The sequence below is a fragment of the Hirundo rustica genome, chromosome 15 (assembly GCF_015227805.2).
Source record: "Hirundo rustica isolate bHirRus1 chromosome 15, bHirRus1.pri.v3, whole genome shotgun sequence".
Taxonomy (NCBI): Eukaryota; Metazoa; Chordata; class Aves; order Passeriformes; family Hirundinidae; genus Hirundo; species Hirundo rustica.
Window position 1 is genome coordinate 8,648,381 of NC_053464.1, and position 21,389 is coordinate 8,669,769.

Sequence of the window (21,389 nt, forward strand, 5' to 3'; positions counted from 1 at the left end):
AACTACTTTCTGAGTTAGAAGTCTGCCCTCATCAAATTTGAGGGCACATCACTAGTGTGTCTTCAAATTAAAGCCCCATCATTTTGTACCACTGGGTATAAAAAAATGTGAAGATTTTACAGAACAATAAAATCCTTTTGAATCACTTAAGCTATAAAAAAATCAAGTTTATTTAAAAAAAAATACTGAATTTCAATTAATTGTAGGCATGGCACATATCTTCAGTCTTTGAAGGAGGCTGTCTCTTGCCTTACAGAACAAACATGATAAAGGTTTCAAAAACTTACTGTCTGGATGAAGTGAGGACTCAGCTCCACTGGTATATGCAGCTGAAAACTTGTACTTCAAGTACCTCATAAATGAAATTTCTTCAGTATTTTGTTATTTTATTTCAAGTAAAAAGAAATTTCACTCTTATTATAACTTCTGAGTTTTAATCTTCAAATTTTATGGATCTAGATGCATATTTGTCTATGTATGCTTTTTTGTTGGCAATAGGTTGAAATCCAAGACCAATTCCTCTATGTTGCTTCAAGTCCATTGCTTTATCAAACTCCATCTTCAGTGCCTGCTGTAACTTCTGCTCCCCTTCCTTGTTCAGAGCCATGTTCGGTTTTTTTGTAGGTGCTGAGGGACTTTGGATAGGCACAGAACCCTTTTTAAAGCCACCCATCAGTCTAAAAAACTTCATTTGTTCCTCAGAACTTTTAAAAGCAGCTGTACTCCACTGTCCAAGCTTCATATCCTGTGAGGCAAAACAAAGTTAACACTAAAATTAAAAAAATACCAAGACCAAGGAGGACAATTTCTGGCTGTGTACCATGAGAAAAGAACCAGCCACAAAAGCCTGACAGGGTGACAGAGCTGGGACTGTTATTCCACAGGCAGTACCTCTGGAGGGATGTGGCAAAGACTGACCTAACTCTGCCTGAGTGCACCTTCATTAGCATTTCAGGCCATTTAACCTGGAGACAGGGGTTAATGCACTTTGAGAATCCCCTTTCCCTCTGCCCTTAGGAATCTTGACTTTCTGCTCTCTCTTCACCCAGCCCCAAGAGCCAGACAGCATCTCTTATTGTAAGAAAACAGTCAGACTTAATCCTCTTTCACTGTCACTTTGTAAGGTTATCTTTTCATTTTCCCACTGCCTAGTTTAGGAGCCGCTGTTTTCAGCAGTGTTTTGTTAGTTGTGGACACTGTTCAATCTGGCTTATAAACTTTCAGTAATATTTGCATTCTCATCCCACTAATTACAGCTAATATTGCAAGGGTGCAAAACCAGAGGGCCTCCCCTATCCCACAGGACCAAGTCTAGTTCTCTTAAAGCTTCCCCTCCCTTGTACTTTGGTGTGTTCTTTGTATTTCCTGTATTTACATTTAACTGTACTCTGAACTACTTCACCCCTTCAGGATTCTTCTGTCTGCAGATTCTGGCTCCTTTCTGAGGAGACAATGTCCAGCCAAAATGAGATTTCAGCTGTTTGTGGAAAACCCCCGATACACCATAGGATTTACAAAGTTCATGAACTTTTGGCTTACTTAAGAACAGGTTTCATTATTAAAGGGTATATCTGACTCCTGAGTTAGAGCTATGCAGTCATTTATATTTTTAGCAGGATTTCTACCCAGAATTTTTTCTTTAAAATTTGGCATGACACTAAATGGCAGAATGTATGATTATTAATTAAATAGACTAAGCTGGCTACATCAAAGGAAAAAAATGTGAATTCAGTGGTATGTTTATGTCAGCCTGAAATCCTTCCAACAGAACAGTTGCAGCTTGTATGAAACAGTCATTCTCCAGCAGACAGCCAACATGACACACAGCACACTACACAACTGCAGGCAAGCTACAGCAGGGGGTTTTAGGGTAAAAAAATGCAAGGCTGGAGTATCATTCACTATCACAGGCCAGAATACCTGGTATTGAAAGAAAGCTACCCATAATACTACAGCCTTTTGACCTTGCACAAAGGCAAGCTCCTGTACAAGCCCAGTCTGTGACACAGATACATGCACACATCCAGATACAAGACACAGATAAAGAAATGTAAGTCCTCCCTTTGCAATGGGAGACATCTGCACAGATGCAAATATAATTACAGCTTGTCAAAACTCTGTTTTTAAGTGAGCTGCTGGCAGGCACTACACACAGCTTTTGCTGAAGCATTTCCAGCTCACTCTTTGTGGAGCTGATGAATTAGTTTTTGCAGCTTCTATTCTTCTGCATACCACTAAACAGAGACAGATCAGTGCCAAAGAACAGATCTCCTGCCAAGGATGTCATTTTTCTCAATGACTTCAGAGAATATTAGACAGTTGTAGTTCCAGAGCTCTACAGACTCCCTCCCACTATGTTGTATCTACAGAAGTTGTTTCTGGCATTTGTTTGAGGCATATTCCAGCTTTCTAGGCATTTGGGCAGTCCTGCAAAACAACAGAAGCCTGAATTACTAGCAAAGCTTTCTCTCCACCTCAATCTTCTTACTCCTGGCTAAACACTTCTGCAAGTTTCCACTGCCTTACTGTGAATCTGTCAGGAGCCAGGCTGGGTAGGATGCAAAAGCAAAGAATCAGGAATCATCTTCCAAAGAGGTGGAGGAAAGATGCAGAAGCCATGAGAGGACTGACTCTAAATACCACACACCTGTGTTAACAGTTACCACCCCCTTCACCTTTCCATGTGTGTCCCTGTTGCTGAATGTGTGCAGTCTTGCAGGCAAGAAATTGGATACACTTCAGTGACTGCTGCATCCAGAGCCCAAAATTTACTTGTATTTCACAGTGAGCAGAAAATGCTTCTGTAGCAATTTTTGATGGCTCATTCTCCAGAGGAACCAGAGAAAATGTTGCTTTTGAGGACTGATGATGGGAATTAGAGGACTGCACAATGCGTAGGAGTTCACTGCTCAGCTCTCAGACCCTTGGCTTTGTACCAACTTGTTCTACAGCCTGACCTGAAATCTGCAGTCAGAAGGAACGCTCTTGTACCTGAGCCACATACAAAAAAGAGCAGTGTCTTTTACAGGAACTTGCCCTTGGACACAGTATTTCCATCAGGCTGAGGTCTAAACTCATACATTACCTGCCCCACTTTGGAACTGAAAGCTTTGGTTTTGCCAGATTCTCTATCGATTTCTTCTTGCAGGGCCTGCCGCCTCACCTAGCATGCAGAAAAATTACACATGCAACGTAAGACTGTGTTAAATGACAATTAACTGACAATGAAATAATGTTAAATGACAATTAATTCACAATGAAACAGTAAGAGAAAAATAAAATAATTAGTTATCTTCAGAATTTTGCAAGGTTAATTCAAAGTTGCATGGGACCCTTTCAGACACTCAGCATGAGAACTGTAATTTTTTTGTGTATGTTAAGTAAGTGTTGTTGTATCAGATAAGTCTAATTTTTTAACTGCAGGCAACAGCTACGCTTAAAGTGCCAACACTGATGGAAGGCAAAGAAATGTGTATTTAATTTAGTAAGTTACTTAGTTCTGACATTGACTGGAGCGGTACACTTTGGACAACGCATGCATAAAGCACATTTTAAGCAGAGCTTTATTTAGAGAAATCTAGGCACAGATAAGCAACAAAGCTGGGTTTTTTGTATCAGTTCCTATGCATATGTTAAATGCTGACTTGCTCTAGGTCTTACCCAGTTAGGACAAAGCATACCTTGTCTATGTTAATTTCATCACAGTTTCCTTTCTTCTCCTGCACAATAATTACACCATCTAGATTGTCCTGTAAAATAGGAAAAAGCTTGTATCATTATCGTTATCTATTCTGGTTAATTAGAATTTACACGGCTCTTACCACAAAAATAGTTAAAACACTAAGCAATCAGTAGAACTATTCTAGGACAAGACGAAATAGTCAGATCTAAGATGAAAATGCCAATTAAATCTGTGCACTCCTATGGAAAAACCTCACAGGGATTTTTTCTTTTAATCAAGATAAATGATTTTTAGATTTACACATTAAAAGGGACTTGCCAACAACACTGGCACGCACAGTAATGTTTGCAGGCAGAGTAACTTCAAATTAAACCATTTTGTAAAAGCTTAAATTTATACTTGAAGAAAAGCACAGAAACAGTGAAAGTTAAAAATAAAAATTGGGAGGTTAAATAAGTAAAGATCTCTCTGAAACACATAAACAGAAGCCAATCAAGAAGCAGCTGCACTGTGGATGAAGGTCCTCAGGGAGCTCCCATTCTGGAAGGAGCACAGGGAGAGGCAGGACGCATACATGAACTGTCTCCTTCAAGGGCAGCAAACAGCTCATTATTCCACATTTGAGAGCAAGGAACAGGGAGCTGATGGGAGACACAGAGCAGCTCCAGAAGCAGTGGAAGGGCTGGATGGCAGGAGGTAAATCTGGGCAGAGTCCACACACAACCAGATCCTGAGCACACTGCCACAAAGTGCAGCCCTTCAGCTTTTGCTCCCGGTGACTGGCGCGCCTAAACCACTGCCCCCAGCTTTCTTTTCCAAATTTGTCATTAGGAGAAGCTTTTTGGGCATCCACTGTAACACTGTAATAAGTCCAGGACAGTGGTAAATGAGAGCCATAAGCTTTAGACCAGCATGGAAAAAGTGGCCAGAGGGAAGATCTATTGATACAGCTAACATAATAAACCAAGCGTGAAACAGCCAGGGAAATGACAAGGAAAAGATTTGTAACATACTTCTGTCAGCAGAACCTGCTGTTACCTTTTTGAGGCTTTAGTTATATTAAAAGCCATCAATGATTTACCTCATTTTCCAAAGCTACCTTTTATTCACTGCTTTCACACACACACACAGGTACAAGCGCTATTAAAAATGAGAGAACACTGTCTGCAGGAAGGAGAGCTCATGCTCTTGGATGAAAAAAAGAAACCAAAAACAACCTCCGATTTACTTCTAGATGGCCTGGTACTGTCTTTTCAGATCTACTAAAACAAGCAGGAAAACTGTCCTGACAGGATCCTGCAAACAACTGCAGAGTATTTTTTTCTTTTTCGCCAGAAGGAGGGAGCAGCCCCATCCCTGCTAATCCCCAGCACGGTGCTGACCTGCTGAGGGCTACAGAGTGGAAAAAACTACCTCCATGGAGGTGTGCCAAGCTTCCTCCAACTTCATGGAAAAGGAGCACATTCACATGTGGTAGGGTTATGCTGCCTGCTGGCAAACATTAAAAGAGTAAACTGAGTCCTACTCCTCCTCACTGTGCCCGAGTTGACTGCAATGGCATCCAATGAGAAAAACACCAATCACTGATATTTAGTGGGTATCACTCCACATTGTCTTTAAAATTTGCTCTTTTACTTGCAGGGCAAGCCCAACAGAGGATTTTTCAAGGCATGCAGAGTGTGACATGCTGGAGAACAAAACGTTTCAGGACTGTGGCACAGTTAAATGCAAGTTAAATGCACATTATCAACCATTTATTAGTGCAGTGTCTTTTGGCCTGGCAGGAACTAGAATTTGCTTTAACTGATTAACCCAGACTTCTCAATCTTCAGATTTTCTTTTGAGTAGTTGTTTATTATTAAAGGAGCTGCCTATGGGAAAGAGGAAGAAAACATGCATCACCCTACTCCCTTCTTTCTCAACAGTTTGCAAGGTATTTGCTGTGGTTTCCATATTGACTGGTCACGAAAGTTTACAAGTCATTGTAGGGCTTATCTTGCCTCTACACAATGTAAGCAGCTGCAAAATACAAATACTGCCCCAACAATCTCAAAAAAGCAATGTCAGTTTAATTAGAAAATATATCCAGCAACAAAAACTACCTTGTCCTTTTGAAAGGTCAAAAGGAGAAATCCAACTTGAAAGCCCCAAACATCTGCTCACCTCATGACTGATAAGCATACACACTCCCCTCACAAACCCCTGTGAAAAACGCCTGTATCTGGGTCTCCACTTGAATCTATATTTAATTATTAGCACTAGACACCAGACAGCTGCCAGGTTTCCACAGAACTTGAGGAAACCGCATCTGAGTGCATGACAAAGCAAAGCACACCGTGAAGTGAGCTTGAGAAGCAGCTCACAGTATGGTCTGCTAGCCTTAGCTTACAAAAATCTTCCATGATGCCTTCTTAACTAGCGCTTGACATTTAAATAAGCCAAACATTCAAAATTCTTGATAAAAAGGAACTGGAGTGCAGCATCCCATTACCTACAGAAATAAAAACAACCTCCTAGTGACTTGCAATGTGCCGTTTTCAAAGTGAAGTTTAAGCAGCAAAAAATACAGATAAAACCTATTGATTTTCTGAGCATCTCACAGCTTAACTCCCAACGATAACAAGAGAAGTTGGGTGCTAACTTTTGGCACCCTTAGCTTTAAAACATGACTTTGATCAGATAAATAAAGTGTCTGTATATTAAATATCTCATCAGTTCCTCCCCATACTCATTTTACCTCAGAAATGGCAAGTACTACAAGAGTCTGGAATGGGATTTCCTTCACCAGTCAGTCAGGATACAATCCCAGTTACCCTCAGTTACAATTTACACAGTTCTTACATCTATATATTTTCTTGCATAGGTGTATTGTTTTAGTTAAAACTGCGTGCTTAGGGTTTTAGTATTTTTCTATCAGAATTTAGATTTCTATGCTCTCGGCCCAGTCTACATTTAGGATTCCTAGGATTTTCTCTGAAGTTTTGTCAGAATTAGTCACAGGTTTTGGTTAACCTTTTGGTTAACCCCTTTGTTTCTAACATGACATAACTCCAGCACTGCCAGCAGCAAAGCTTGAGGAAAATCTAATAAACAGATAACTCACGCTGCCACAGTTACCACTGCTCAGGGTCAACAACAGGTATTAAACTCCTGTTTTATCACGACTGTTGCCACATTGCTAAGAGCAACCCAACACTTATAACTGCACAAACCCACTTTCTCTTTGGGCCAGTGCCTGGTGCTAGCTGTAACATTTCCGTTTTCACGGCTGTGTGACCACAGCAGCAGGCAGCAGCGGTCCCAGGTGCGATGGGATCAGCTCGGCTGAGCGCGGTGCCGAGAGCCCGGGCTGGGAGCCTCACCCTGCCTGAGCCCTCCACTCAAGAGCTGCACCTGGAGATCCTTGGGGCTCCCTTCCTGCTCACCATTCCCTGTGGTCCTGTGAACTGTGACCTGCTCAAACACATCAGCTGATCCTGCCTCCCAGCAGTGACCTCAGGGTTACCAACAGGCAGAGCAGCCCGAAAGGCAGGGAAGTGCCCAAAAGGGCAGGAGGCTGCAAACTGCCCTCCTCTCCACAGCTTACCAGTGACTCATCCCATGGGGATTCTGTCTTGATCTTCTCTGTCTCTGCTTTTGAACCTGGCTCTTCAGCCAAGTCCTGTGGTGGTACTTTTTTCCTGTTTTTCCTTTTTCTGTCACGCTGCACAGGATTACTATTGCATAATGTCCCATCTACGACGTCCCCGGTAACACACTCAGCTCGCTCCATTTCACTCTCTTTGTTCTTTTTACTGCTTTCTAATAGTATTTTTTGGCTTTCAGAGGTACTGACATTGTTTAAAGAAACTTCTGAATATGTTGTTTCCTTCTCCTTTTTCTTAATCTTCCTTTTCTTCTTACTGACTTCATTATTATCCTTGAAATTCTTCCTGTGTTTCTTTCCAGACAGTTCTTCCTCAAGCTCAACTTCTTGCTGTGCTGGGAGATACTTATCAAGAAAGCTGTGACTGTAGTCTGGCTTATCTTCTTCACAAGTTGAAGAAGAAAGATACTTTCTTTTCTTCTTCCTCTCTTTGATACTCCCAAAGTTCTTAATTTTGTCCTCTTCCTCTCTCCTTGTCAATGAATATTCCCAGGAATTATGTTTCCTCCTTTTTCTAATGTCACTTAATGCAGTGGGCCTACCAGGAACCTGATGTATGTGGTCCTGATTATCGGCCAGCAGTAAAAAGCAGTCAGACTTATCTTTCTTTTTCTTCTTCTTTCTTCTCACACAACTCTCCCCATCATTCTGGGCATTACCTGTATCATTGTTTTCACACATAAAAACTGCTTCTGGTGAAATGTATTTGTGGGTGTCTCTATAAACTTTTGCAGATTGCTTTTGTGCGCTGTCCTGGATGTCCTCTAATGAAAAACTGCCTTTCTTCTTTTTTTTCTTTTTTACTTCACCATCCAATTCCAAATCCAAAGCAGTTTTCTTCCTCTTTTTTTTAAAAGGCAATTCATTTTTCTTAGTACCATCTGTGTGATGATTTGAAAGCTCCACGTCACTACTCTCATTATTCTCCAAGGAGAAACGATACTGGACTTTTTTTTTCTTCTTTTTGAGTATTTTAATTTGTTCCTCTGATTCGTCTTGAAGCTGTAAATCCACAGGACCTTTTATATTCACAAAGCTTTTTAAATGAGCTGTGCTAAGTAATTCAGAGCCAACTTTCTTCTTCTTCTTCTTTTTCTTATTATTCTTTGGTTGCAATTTGTGTAAACATTCATCTTTTAAATTTTCCTTTTTCTTTGTCTTCATTTTTTTCTTGAGATGTCCATTGTCCTCAGTTTTAATGACAGTTTGAACATCTTCCTCAATTTCAATTATAGTCTTCACCTTTTTCTTTTTCTGTACAGGCGCCTCATGAAATTCTTTTCTCTTTTTCTTTATTATCATTCTAAAAAAGGAAATGAACATGTTAGTGAACTGCTTCAAAGTGATGATGCAAGTCCTGATCTACTTGGTTTTCCTTTCTTCTGACCCCATTCCTTATCTCCCATTGTCCCTGACACTCTACTTTCAGTCAGCTTTCCAGGATGGGGAACCAGAGTATACTGACATACACACACATACAGAAAATACTGTTCACTGGGGTGATTCTTTTTATCGTGTTTAGTGTACCTCGTCTTAGTTAGTTTGCAAGGTTCTGTTTGTCTGTTTCACAGCAGCAGAGCATAACGTTTTCACAGAAACACCTACGCTTTAAAAATCTTCCCAAAAACATGATTGTGTATATATACAAATGCAATTAGAGTGGTTTTACAGATACCTGTGACTTTTCACTTAACACTGAACTTCGCAGCACTTTACTGCCCACTCAGCATGACAAGATCCTTCCAAGCCATCCGAATTATTACCTTAAATTTGCTTCTATCTGTGATTCCTAATCTCTGCTCTCCGTTTCTTTTCTCACGACACTTACGCCAATGAATTGGTGACTACAGAGAAGCCCTTAGCACCCACTTGCTGAGAAACTCCATTATTCCTAATTGGTTTGCAATAACCAACACACCAGCCGTCAACAAGGCACCCTGTCAAACGCCCGCAGAGGGCACGCCGTCCAGCGCAGCCCCCTGTCCGCGTCTGTCCGCTGTGCTCGGCCCCGGCGCTCCCCGCGCCCACCCACCGGCTGCGCACCGCGGGGAGGGGGCGGCGGCCCGAGTCCCGCCGCGCTCCGCGCCCCGGCAGCGCCCGCCTCGGCTGGGCCCCGCCGCCAGCGCATCATCCCGTGCGGGCCGTGCCGTGCCGAGCCGAGCCGGGCCGGGCCGGGCCCTCCCCGCTGCGGCCGAGCCGGGCCGGGCCGAGCCGCGCTCACCTCCCGCGGCCACGTGCAGCGCCCGCCGCCGCCCCGGAAGCGATCGCGCCGCCCCGCCCCGCCCCGCCCCGCGCGGGCGCCCCGGAGCCGTTGCCGCGGCAACGCGCGGAGCGGCCATGGCGGCGCACCGGCGGCGGGGCGGGCGCGGCGCAGGTGGGAGCCCGGGCCCCGAGCCCCGGCTCCGCTCGGAGCCCCCCGGGCGGAGCTCCCGCGCTGCCTCCCCCGGCCCTCGGGGCCCTTCAGGCCGCCCCTCCCCGCTGCCCGGCCGCCTCGCCCTCGGGCCGCCCGCTCCCCTCAGCGCCGCGGCGGGGCGCGGGGCTGTGCCCGCCCCACAGCGCCCCAAGGCCGCCCCTCTCTCCACCGGCACCAATGCCACGAGCGGTTCTGCTCGTGGGCACATTCCGCTCGTGTGTTGCTTTATTGTCATAACCTCCCGGCAGACACGCGCTTCTGCTGCACCCAGGCTGTTGGGGAGTGTCAGGGTTTGCCTGGCCGTGACCTGCCCCTTGCGCTTCGGGGCCGTCCTGGAACGCAGTTAGATATTGCCTTGGGAAAGCGGAGAGGCCGCTGTGTCATCGCTGGTACAAAAGTTAAATGAATGCAAAACAACTGTTCTCGGAGCACCATTCTAATAGCAGAGCCCCAAAGCCTGAGAACACTGAGGTTGGAAAGCTGGGAGACCAGCGCTGCAGTTCCCCGATGGGGTTCTCTTAATTCAGTATTTCATAATGCCTAAAACGGGCATTTTGCATTAAAATGGCCATTTTCAGCATAGGTGTAAGGTTGATTATTCGAACTCAGGACGCCTTTAGCACAAAGACGTGGTGATGCCATTAAACCTGTTACTGTGGAACTGAACCTGCTGGTCTGTGCTGTGGAATCTGCAGGTTTTCTCATATCAAGTCCGTTGTCTTGGTCCTTTATTTTTCTTATCCCGAGTCACTCAGTCATCCTTGAGGGTCATGTACTGCTTTTAGTTTGTTTTTTGTTTGTTTGTGTTGGTTTATTTGTTTTCCTTTTTTTTTTTTTTTAACTGGAGACAGTAATACTTAGCAATGCCCATGGGATTTAATTGCTTATAGAAGAATCCACTGTGAAAAGTAGTCTTGTCTACTAGTAAGAACAATGGTTTATTCTGAGCAAGCATATGTATTTTATTTATGTTGAAACATTTTGAATTATTATTTTGGTTAAATACCTTTTTCCCCAAAAAGGGTTCTTTTGTCAGTGAGAACCTTACACTTGACTTAGAGCTCAAGAGAGGCATGACAAGAATCTCTAAAGTTCTTGCTTGTTTTAAAACATTAAATTTCATGTTAAACAGATATTGATTGCATATTAACTTCTGTTCTTTCAAGCCTAAATAAATACCTTTAAAAATAATGTTGATTTAGGCAGAAAAGAAACAGTTTTTTAGAGTCTCCTAGTAAATGTTGTACATTTTTTTACTTTTAGGTCATGAAGCAGAACACCCTCAATCAAAAAAAGATGCTGAATCAAAACAAGGATCAGTGAGTACAGTTCAAGTAAAAGATCTGCATAGAGATAGATTTAAAATATTTTAAACAACTAAATGTGAAAATTTGGTACCCACAGGGTAGACTCATTCATCAAATGAAAACAGAACTATTATTATTCAAACAACTTCTTTGAACCAGCAAATGTGATATTCCAAATAATTGCTTGTATTTAAAGCAATGTGGGTAATGCTAACAAGAACATTTTCTTTAAAAGGCGCATGTCAGTACTTCTGAACAATATGAAAGAGACATTTAGGCTTCTGAGTAGAAAATACTTATTCAGAAAATGCCAGTATTAATTTCCAAATAATTACAATGGATAAAATATTTTTAAAATTGTGATATCTCACCATATTCTGTCAAAAGGAGTCTAATACCTTCTGTTAGGTTTGGATGATTTTACTGTGCTGGAAATTGCAGAAGTTTTTAAAGTGCATTTGTAGATTGTCAAGTATTCAGAAAACACATAAATAATGCGATATTTAAATTAGGAATTATAATTCCATATTTTTTAATTGACATAATTTTTTTTTTTCTGTTGAATTGGTTTCAATATTTTTGTCTAATCTGTTGGGGTATTTAGACAGGACACATTTATTTTGAACAGGTGCCTTTGGAAGAAGCAGTGTTGCAGCCAATTCCTATGGAGCAGCTTTTTTCTGCCCCTGTAACCCAATATCTGCTTCCTGTCCTCGGGGAAGTCCCCTCTGGAGAACCCCCTGATCCAAAGAAATGTAAGTAGGAGTATAATTAGCTTGAACCCTGCTGTGATTATTTTTCCTGCATATGGCAAGGGTTTGTAATTTATTTAATTTAGAGTGTTAACAGCAACACCACCTTTGCTTGTGTGGAATTTGCATGGTGAGGCCTCTGGTCTGAAAACAGGGAGCCAGCTTGGCCAGTTGGTCAATGGGAGAAATATCAAATTGTGCATTACAAACCAAGAGCATTGACTAGCTAACTTAGTTAGTTCTGTGCTCTTCTGAATAAGTGACTTTTTATTTAGCCACTTAAATCAAAAATGGAAGGCATTTCTACCTCTGATTTAATAATGCAAAACTAGGATCAATAGACTAAGTAGACAATTGAATTTGAAAACTGCTGTCAAAATATTCTTTACTCATCAGATTACAGATTAGAATGGAAAACAGATCTGAAGTTTTGTCCTTCTACTTTTATCAATTCCTATACTTTATAATAAATTTACCAAGCAGCAATGTGTTTTTATTATGCATTTTAGCCCTTCATTTTGTCTTCTCTTCCATTAATTCTTGCTCATTAGGAATTCCTTATGCAAGTCAGAAGCAGTGTTACCCTGAGCTTTTATATAAATAGTGTTCTCCCAATTATGAGCATTTTCTGGCAGTATATGAAGCAATTAAAGGTATAAAGCTGAGAATAAATTCAGTGTTTCAGCTGTGTTGCCAGAAGAAAACACTCCTATGACTTAATCTTTGCTGATCACACCAAAACCTGAATACTTCCTGAACGGAGAGAGGTGCCAACCCAGGCACCCTCTGCGAGGGGAGGAGTTGGATATATGGAGTTATGTTAAAATCTCTGAAGGAGCTGGCAAGTACGAAGCAATTATGACAAAGAAATTGCAGCACCACTAAAATATAACCTTTGGTTTTTCCTCTGTCTAGCAATTCAGTTTTATGACTAACTCTGATAATGCAGATTGTAAAGGGCATGAGATACCAAAGTGGTCTAACTGCAGCAGCACTGAGTTCAGCACAGGCTAATTTCGTCCTGTCAGGGCAAATTAATTCAAAGAGCTTTTCACTTCTGTGACTAAACTGCTTCTGGTGTCTGAATTTATTCACTTAAAACTACATCTGACATCTCTGAGGCACACTGAGTTTGCAGTGTTGGTGCGCCTCTAATTTGACGTTCACTCGTGTTTGTGTGGTGTTGGCTGGGAAGTGACGACAGACCAGCGGCTCTGTCTGAAGGGAGTGAATCGGCTTTGTCCAAGCTGTGATGGTATTGACAAAATGACTGGTACTGACTTTATGATATCTAATGGCTGTGTTTTTGTGAAATCCAAGTGCTTAGCAGTAAGTGCAGGCTGTCCTGTTTTGCTCAGGTTCTCCTCGAGAATACTTGGAGTTTTACATATTCCCAGTGCTCTTGCCTGGGCTGGCTGCGCTTCTGCACGAAGCAGAGAAGGAGAAGTGCTTTGAGGTTAGTTTGGAGTTTTCATTTCAAATCGCTGGCAGGAAGTTACAGCCTTTTATTTCACAGGCAGTATTTTTTTTATTTGGTCTTTTGCAAGAAAACCAAACACATTAATATTATATAACATATCATGGGTTGTTCTGGATCTGGTTTTAAGTGTTATTTTCTCCAGTAATTCAGAACAGATTACATTCTCTATGAACTTGATCATCATGACAATCTCTAGCTCCCTCCAAATCCTCCTTGAATATCTGATTGTATCAACCCTAAATAGTGTTGTGTTTTAGAGGAGCAGGCTTCCTTGCAGATTAATACATTTCACTCATTTGAGGGTGCTGTACAGAACTTGAGCTTTACCTCATGACTTTTTGCTGGTTCTGGCATTGTAATAGAGATAAATTTTCTATTTTAGCTTTTTCTTTTCTGTAAATTCAATTTAACTGGAAGACAGGGTATCCAGCATGAATGAGCTTGTAAAAATAATAGTTTGCTGCATGTTTTTTTATAAATTTGTTTTCAGTGTATGTCTAGAGAGACATTCCTTATTGTCTATAGGGAATGCTTGAAAACCCACTCGAGCTGGTGCAAAATAAAGCATAAATACATTCCTCATTGTGTCACTGCAGCCTAGCAGAGCCCCAGCAATAGCTCAGGTACTGGGAGCTGGGGGGATTCCCATCATTTCTGCTATTTTCTCAAACCATGGCAATTTGAATTTCAGATCCAAACCTGTACATTTAATACCAGTTCAAATTTTTCTCAGTCTTCACAAAACCTCTTTGTGTCCATAAACTGATGGATTTATAGGCGTGTATATGTATCTATAAGCTGTGATGAATACAGGTGAAATAGGAAAATGATTAATTTACATGACATCTGTAATTCCTACCATCACATCTGCATTACCTAGCCAAGAAGAGATTGAACATATGTATTATTAATCACACTTGTAATAAAATGTATATTGATTTTTTTTTGGAAGCATGTATCCTTTAGGAGAAAGGCATGTCCTAAAAATGGTTTAAAATACAGGCTTTGATAGATGTTAGTTATTTCTGAAGGCAATAAAACTTAAATACGAAGATATTTAAAAAATATTAAAATCCTTAGCAATATTTCCATTTCAAACTCAGAACAAATCTAAGGTTACTTTGTCTATTTTTAATCTGAGAAATTTTGCAGATCTTCAGTGGTACGTATTTTAGAAAATGTGTGTGCTGAAAATGGATTTTGTATGGGTCTGTGTGCTGCTTTGTAGAAAACTACTAAAAGCAATTATTTTCTAATATATAGAATCTTTATAAAAATGAGTTCAGCTTATAGAAAACGCACTTACATGAAAAGATGCCCTGCTACTGAGGAGCCAAGCTTAGGAAAGCAAGCTGATGTCAGGTGATAGTTTTCCACTGTGACCTCATTTCTTCCTCCTTTTGAACAGTAACTAGGAAAACAATAGCTCTTTATGCTTGCCATGTAATTGAATGTTTGTGTTCTTTTCCATTGCTGTCCAGGTGTGTGTACTTGCACATTCTGTTTCCTTATCTGACATAAATTTGTGACTTTTAGTTATCCTTTAGTTTGGTAAGAAATGTCTTGTTCCATATGGATTTGGAGGGGGAAAAAAACCCCAACTTGCTATAATTTAAAACGGCTAATGTGTTAAAATGGCTGATGAAATAACTTGAACTGAATTTTAGGATCAAAAGCAGAGTCCTTAGAAACCCAAAGCAGGAACAGGGAGAAAGGATCTTGGGACAAACACATTGGAATACAATTTCCAAAAATAAGAGGACAACGAAGATTCAGAAGATCCAAAAGATTCATGGAATTCAAGAGACAATAGGACATGAATAAGATTAATTGTGATTAAGCTAACTGAAATCATGAAGGATGAGGAAAGAATACTGGGTTTGAATTCTGGCTAGACATGAGTCATTAAAGCCTGTAAAGGGCAGCTGTATAGAATAATCCAGTGGAAGATAAATGGAAGAAGCACTGGAAGGAAGGGAGGAATACTCAAACTGACTGCAATCAATGTTAAATGAGCCCAGGAGAAGAGAGAGGGTAATGGTGAGAGAGAATGAAGAGTGGGATTTTGATGAGAGGGACTAAAGGTTTTTATGTTTTGAAAGGAAATTAAGATGAATGTGAAGAGAAGAAAAAGCTAAATAAGTTAAATTTGAGCAATTGAAATTGTGTCAAGGAAGATCAGATCCTGGGGCCAACAGAGGAATTCAAGGAAGAGACTAGAGAAGGTGCATCCATGTCTGGAGAGAAAAAATTGTACAATCACCCGCTGGAAAGTCAGGAAAGGGAAATGGTTGTGCTGGAAGCGGGGATTTGTGTAGGAAAGATCTTTTTTGAAAGGTGGTAAGGAAATGTAACCATATACATATTTAATTTAAAATAGGCTTTCTTGCATTATGTGATGCATACAAAAAATCTGAAAAGCTAAAGCCTGGAAAAACCACCAGCTGATAGATATATGTACAGACTTCAAACTGACATAAATATGAGAACCTTCTGCAGGAGCTACATTTTTAAATTAGACATGAAAGAAACCTATTAGGTTGCCCAGTGAATTCCCTCACTGGTTTTTTTTTTCCCTACTATAAGTTCTCCTGTGTTTTATCCCATCTGCTGTCAAATGCCTACAGGGGTAAGACTATTTTCTTAAATCTTCTCTCTCATGAGAGCTGACTAATGCACTCATTTTTCAGCATTAAACTGAACAATGTATAAATGTTTTTATTAGAATAACTCTGACTTTTCTTTCTAGTTAGCTATCACGGAAGGAGGAAGCTGTATCAGGCTCTCTAATAGAATGTATTGTATTTAAAATTATGATAGATCAGGGAAAGGGAATGGAAGAAGGTTTTCTAATGACTTTGCCATCTTCTGATCACCAGTATACTTTCATGATTATTACTAAGCACATCATATTTAAACTGAAAAATGCAAAATGAATTCCGAATATAAACAGTTTATAAACACATCTGCAGGTTAACAATGCACATTGTACAGATATTTCCTGTTTTTTATCCGGATTCATGCAGCATAGGAGGAATGTGTCAAAGGCAGGTCAATTTATGTAATTTTTTCCCTCTATAAATGTTGACTGCTGTGCAAGTAATGATTTAATTCGCTAGCAAAATAAACTGTTTCCTGGCAAATAAAATAAAATAAAAAAATATTCAGCTTGATTGAATTCCTCTCTGCTAAGTTCACTGCCTCTAACAAGGATAAAACAAGATGAATTTGATTCCTTTGATGATGGCTGTTTTGACAACCCTGTTCTTATCATTTTTTCCCATTGCAAAGGGAAAGCAATTTACTTAAAACAGATTAAATTACAACTTCTAGATTAAATTGAATTTTGTTGTCAAAGTGTAGAATTTATTCTCTGAAAAAATTCCCTAAGTAATGGAACCCATTTTCATCCTGTGATTGAGAATAGCCTGCTTACAGATTCTGTGCAAGTCAAGATTTGTCCATTTAACATCTGAAGTGACTCATAGAAAGCTCTGCAGTGAAGGTTTTGGTCTCTTAAATGTTCAGGTGTTTGGCTTCTTGGAACAGCGTTTGGAATTAGCATAAGTGTGAAAATTGCACAAGGAGCTGTGTTTCTTCCCAGCCAAGCACTTAATGAAGCCCTACCTGAACCCCAAAGCTTTGGTTGTCCCAAAACAGATCATAAAGGGACATATGGCTCCAGATTAATAATTATTTTATGATGATCTCATCTATTTTCTATTCTTCTGCTATTTTTTTTTTTTTTTCCTGTTGGGGTCAGACTGTATTTCTACCAAGGGTAAGATTCTCTTAGAAAATTAAAAGCTTTCCTGGGAACCCTGTAGGTATCCTGCAGTCCAGCACTAAACTTCACCTTTTTCATCCCTCAGCTACGTGACTGCCCTGTGTTCTTCCCTGGGCTGTCAGCACCTCACACAATGTTCCACTTCACCTGTGGCTGACCCCCAAATTGTGACATATACCATGAACTGAAAGAATTATGCTATGCTGAGCAGTTTTTTCCTGCCTCTCTGTTCACATCTGAGGATAACGCACAGAACAAAGTCATTTTCACGCATTAGATTTTCAATTACATGTTTATTGTGTTTTCCTCAGCTAGTGGTGGTAGTATCTTAACTTATTATATCTTTATCAAGACTTCAGCCCCTTTTGTGACATTAAGCATTTTCCCAAAAGCATTTGACCAGTGTGACTGTTTTCCTAAGAAGCAATTATTACAGCTGAATCTCCTGTTTGACAGGGTGAGTGTTGGGATGGGAGCTCGGCTTGCTTTCAGCTCAGTGGCTGCTGTTGTGGTGAAGCACGGGGCTGCAGGGGCTCAGTGTTTTTAGGGTTTGCTCTGACTGTGTGCATCCAGAACAGATCTCATGTCAGAGAGGTTCTGAAGACACTGATCAAGCTCTTCTGTTATTCCAACCAGAACTCCATGTGCTATTCTCCGCATTATGGTTACTGTGCTTTGTGATAAGCAGAATGAGCACCTGTACTCATTTATACATTCAGTCTGTCAAGATGGAACGTGGAGAGGAAATCCTTAAAAAAAAAAAAAAAAAAAAAAAAGGGATTCCCTAATTCATTCTGGCTTTATCAAATTCAGGCTCTGAATGGCTGGCTGTGGTACTGGCTGCGTGAGTCCCTAAGGATAACCTGCTGCAAAACATTTTGCAAAATTCTCTTTGCTGGTTAAGATTGAGAGCTGGGAGCAAACGGCACAAATGTTTTGCTGTGGAGCTCCAGGTTTTGAACTTTTTACCTGGTTCTATGTAATGTCCATGGTTTCTCTGGCCAGACAAAAGCCTTCCTTTGGTTTTGCTTTTCTTTCTGGACCACCCAGCAGATGATTTGGTCAGAGCAGCCATACAATACTTGCCTGTGTGTATTCACAACGTCTTCAAGCTGGTTCCATGCAGGAGGAAACAATATCCAATCAATGTTCCTTCTGTGTTTTGGAAGAAATGAAGTATTTTGAGTATGATAATAGAACTTGAAACAAAATGGCAAGGAATTTGCAACGTATTTTCATGTGTGAATGAGTTCTGTTAATTTCTTCACAACGACATTGCCACTTAGAGACCATTCAGAGATCTTTGTTCTGGATATACTGCGGCAAATATCAAGATAATATATGTAGAATTTTCTCACTCATAGTTTGTTTTGAAATCATTCCACAAAATTTCTAAAATTTTGGCTGAGCCACTGACTGTTGGCAGTAGCAATAAAGAGTAGACAGAGTAATGTACTGTATATTTTATTTAATAAAAGCAGTCAATTAAACATATGATCAATCCAAAGATAATAAATAATTTGAAACTATCTTCTTTCTTTAGGGAAAAAGAACCAAATTTATTCCCTCTGATTTCCTAACTGAGTGGTTATACAAGTAAGTTAATCATGTTTTTTGCTACTAAGTATGTTCAGTGATTCCAAGGCACTAATTTGCAAATTGAATAGCTGAAATTTAAATTAATATGAGTTGTTTTCCTTTTTCTTTAGCAATAATCCAGAGAGGAAAGATGAGTCATTCACAGAATTGTTTTCCATTCCTTTTGTTAAGGACTGGCTAAAGGACCAGTAAGTTATTGCAGTACTCAGAATTATCTTTTCTGCTTTTATTCTTTTGCCCCTGCTATCCCAAAAAAGTAATACAGCCTCAATGTGTTGCAGCTGAGCCCTCAAAAATGCCCTTTACTGTGTGCAACAAAGAACTATGTGATAGTTTCTAACTGGCTGGAGTATTACTTACAAGGTTTTGTACCAGAATTTTTCACAGATAAATTAATTTTGAATTCCTAAACATTTTAATTGTAGAATGCAGGACATTTGAATAGTCTGGTAGTATTATGAACATCTTTGTACTAAGGAGTAAAGCAATGTTTTCAGTGCTGCTTCCACCTGTGGAAATCTTCAAGAGTATAGTCAAGAGATTCTTCTCTAACTCTAAGCAACTGCTTTTGAAATACCTGTAACAATCCTTGGTGTCAGGATGTATTTCTGCACATTTATGACTTTGAGAAATGAGCACTTGTTTTTAGCAGCCTCCATCATATATTCCATGTTATTTTTGTAGAACCAAGCAGCAAAATAGTTTTGAAAGAAATGCTACTGTCCTTGAAACTGCATGTACTTTAAAATATAGCTGCTCTGTGAGAAAAGCAAAGGATTAGTCCACAGTGAGGGAATAAGAAACTAGCAGAGGTCAGATTTTAAAGAAAATTTTCAACTTGAAAACTTAACTGGAATCTGGATTGGTAATTGGTGAAAACATAGATATTAATATCTTTGTAGATATATTTACTTTGTTATGTGATGTAAGTGGAACTTGAGCTTTTTTCAGTTCTTGACTTGAAACCTTGAGACACCAGTGGGACAAGAGGAAAGCTCCTTATCACAGGTCTTTGTGGATAAGCTGGTAGTTGTGTCCAAAGGGTTAACTTTGATTCCCTGAGAGGTGCTCATGTGGTCAGAGTTGTGCAGGACATTTCTGCAGTACCAGCCCCCTTTGGAGAATGATCCATCCATCTCATCTCCGACACCTGCAGCCATGGCTCTGTCCTGCCCCTGCTGTTCAAACCTGCCTCTGGTGGGACACTTCTGTTTCCTTCTGTCAAACACAGTTCTTGCCAACACGATGCCCATTTAAGGCTGTGGTTGAGTGCTTTGTAAAGTGAGCATGAGCTGCAGCCTGGCTGTTGTACCCATTTCTCAAGCACACAGAAGAGCCCTTGGCCAGTAAGGCAGTTTTGATACCGGTTTGTGAGGATGGATGTTTGTACCAAAGATAAAATCTCAAAGATCACGGTTTTACAAACGTTTCTCTTGGAGGTAAAGCTGAACAAAACGTTCCCTGCTCTCTCCTGTTCTTCACCCCTGCTTGTCGCACCCTAACACCACCTTGTCTGTTGTGCTTGATTATTCTGATCAGGGCCCTACTCTGAGTTAGGAATCTCTCTGCCAAAACATGTGAGGAGGGTTTGTACAGCTATTTACAACAGATAATTTCTCCAATCTGCTTCACCTTGGAGAGTGGCAAACCTGTGTATTGGCACAAACAAAGGATTTAAATGAAGGGCTCAGGGCAAGGTGAATAGAACAAATGAGCTGCTAAGATAGAGAGGTGGTGGCAGGAACTGCCTAAGTCAGCTCTGCCAACAAGAGAAATACACTGTGGAATCACAGCCTGAATGACTCAGAGCTTCTGTTAGCAGTGGTGCTCCTAAATAACGTAGTGACAGCTCCACAAGGACACTGGAGTGTCAAGAGTCCTGCTTCAGTTGATACACTTCAGCTTAAATCCTCTAAAAAAGTAGGCCTTTAAAATAATAATTATTAAAATTATTTTTAAATAACTACTTTTAATGAGATTATCCTAAAATTACAGATTTAAAAAATGCTGCTTCTGAAGTAAATATTATTCTAGCGAAGTGAAAGGCTGAAATGTTAAAAAATAATAAAAAGAAAAGAATTTATTATTATATCCTGGGTATGTCATAAATAGTTTATTATTATATCCTTCCAGCTATCACACTTGATTGATGCTATGATTTTTATTTCCATTTCTATTTTTAAAGGAGTTTTCATTTTTTTAACAGGATTAAGAATATATGAGACAATATACTAAAAAGTGCTGGTCAAATTTTGATGGGAAACATTCTTATGCCAGCTGTTTAGATGGATTTATCAGTGCCAAGCAGTCTTAATGCTTAAAAAAACCCAACAAAAACCACCAAAACAGAAAAACCCCAGAGGAATATTGTTTTTGTTCTATCAGAGATCCAGCTTTTTAAAAAATATTCCATACTTGAGTGTGACTTTTTTGGCTCTCCTCCAGTGCCTCCAGTTTCTTCTTTGAAGCTCACTTTTTAAAAATTTTTTTAAGAATAGTCAAAGCCACAGTCTTATGAGCTTCACTTTCTGTGCACTGCATTTCTAAACGAGATCTTGCAGCCTACTTTTCCCTAATAAGGACACCTAAATGCTGCATCAGTTTTCAGAATTTTAAATGCAAACCTTGTACCTTCAAAACCTAGTTATTGCAGGTGAAGGAGCTGGTAAAATTCGACTTTGTTGCCAGGTTTAGTGTAATAATTGCTGTGACATCTTTGTGTA

General features: G+C 40.2%; 2 protein-coding genes across 7 annotated transcripts in view; one reads left to right on the top strand and one right to left on the bottom strand.

Moving 5' to 3' along the window:
- Positions 1-146: 146 nt before the first annotated feature.
- On the bottom strand, positions 147-9,588 carry KNOP1 (lysine rich nucleolar protein 1). Of its 6 annotated transcripts, none has more exons than XM_040079286.2 (5): positions 9,550-9,588; positions 7,269-8,631; positions 3,681-3,749; positions 3,086-3,163; positions 147-745 (listed from the first exon to the last, which is right to left on the bottom strand). In XM_040079286.2, the coding sequence occupies exons 2-5, from the start codon at positions 8,628-8,630 to the stop codon at positions 434-436; spliced, it is 1,821 nt and encodes a 606-aa protein (XP_039935220.1). In that variant the 5' UTR covers position 8,631; positions 9,550-9,588; the 3' UTR covers positions 147-433. The 6 variants fall into 6 exon arrangements, with proteins under 6 accessions (XP_039935220.1, XP_039935223.1, XP_039935224.1 ...); XM_040079289.1 differs by lacking the exon at positions 9,550-9,588 and adding an exon at positions 9,361-9,421; XM_040079290.2 differs by lacking the exon at positions 9,550-9,588 and adding an exon at positions 9,247-9,361.
- Positions 9,589-9,656: 68 nt separating this feature from the next.
- IQCK (IQ motif containing K) overlaps positions 9,657-21,389 on the top strand; it is a 37,302-nt gene continuing 25,569 nt past the window's right edge. The window contains exons 1-6 of the mRNA XM_040079085.1: positions 9,657-9,702; positions 11,005-11,060; positions 11,677-11,803; positions 13,159-13,256; positions 18,611-18,663; positions 18,777-18,854. Of these exons, the coding sequence (XP_039935019.1) occupies positions 9,666-9,702; positions 11,005-11,060; positions 11,677-11,803; positions 13,159-13,256; positions 18,611-18,663; positions 18,777-18,854 (449 nt within the window). The 5' untranslated portion in view covers positions 9,657-9,665. The remainder of the gene's footprint in view (positions 9,703-11,004; positions 11,061-11,676; positions 11,804-13,158; positions 13,257-18,610; positions 18,664-18,776; positions 18,855-21,389) is intronic.

What these genes read in the sequence shown, in the direction of transcription:
- KNOP1 (XM_058422616.1), bottom strand. An exon ending in CCCCATGGGATGAGTCACTG is followed by an intron (nt 3,750 to 7,268) that starts GTAAGCTGTGGA and finishes CCTATTTTACAG; the next exon opens with GACAATCTAGATGGTGTAAT. An exon ending in TCAGTTCCAAAGTGGGGCAG is followed by an intron (nt 746 to 3,085) that starts GTAATGTATGAG and finishes TTTGCCTCACAG; the next exon opens with GATATGAAGCTTGGACAGTG.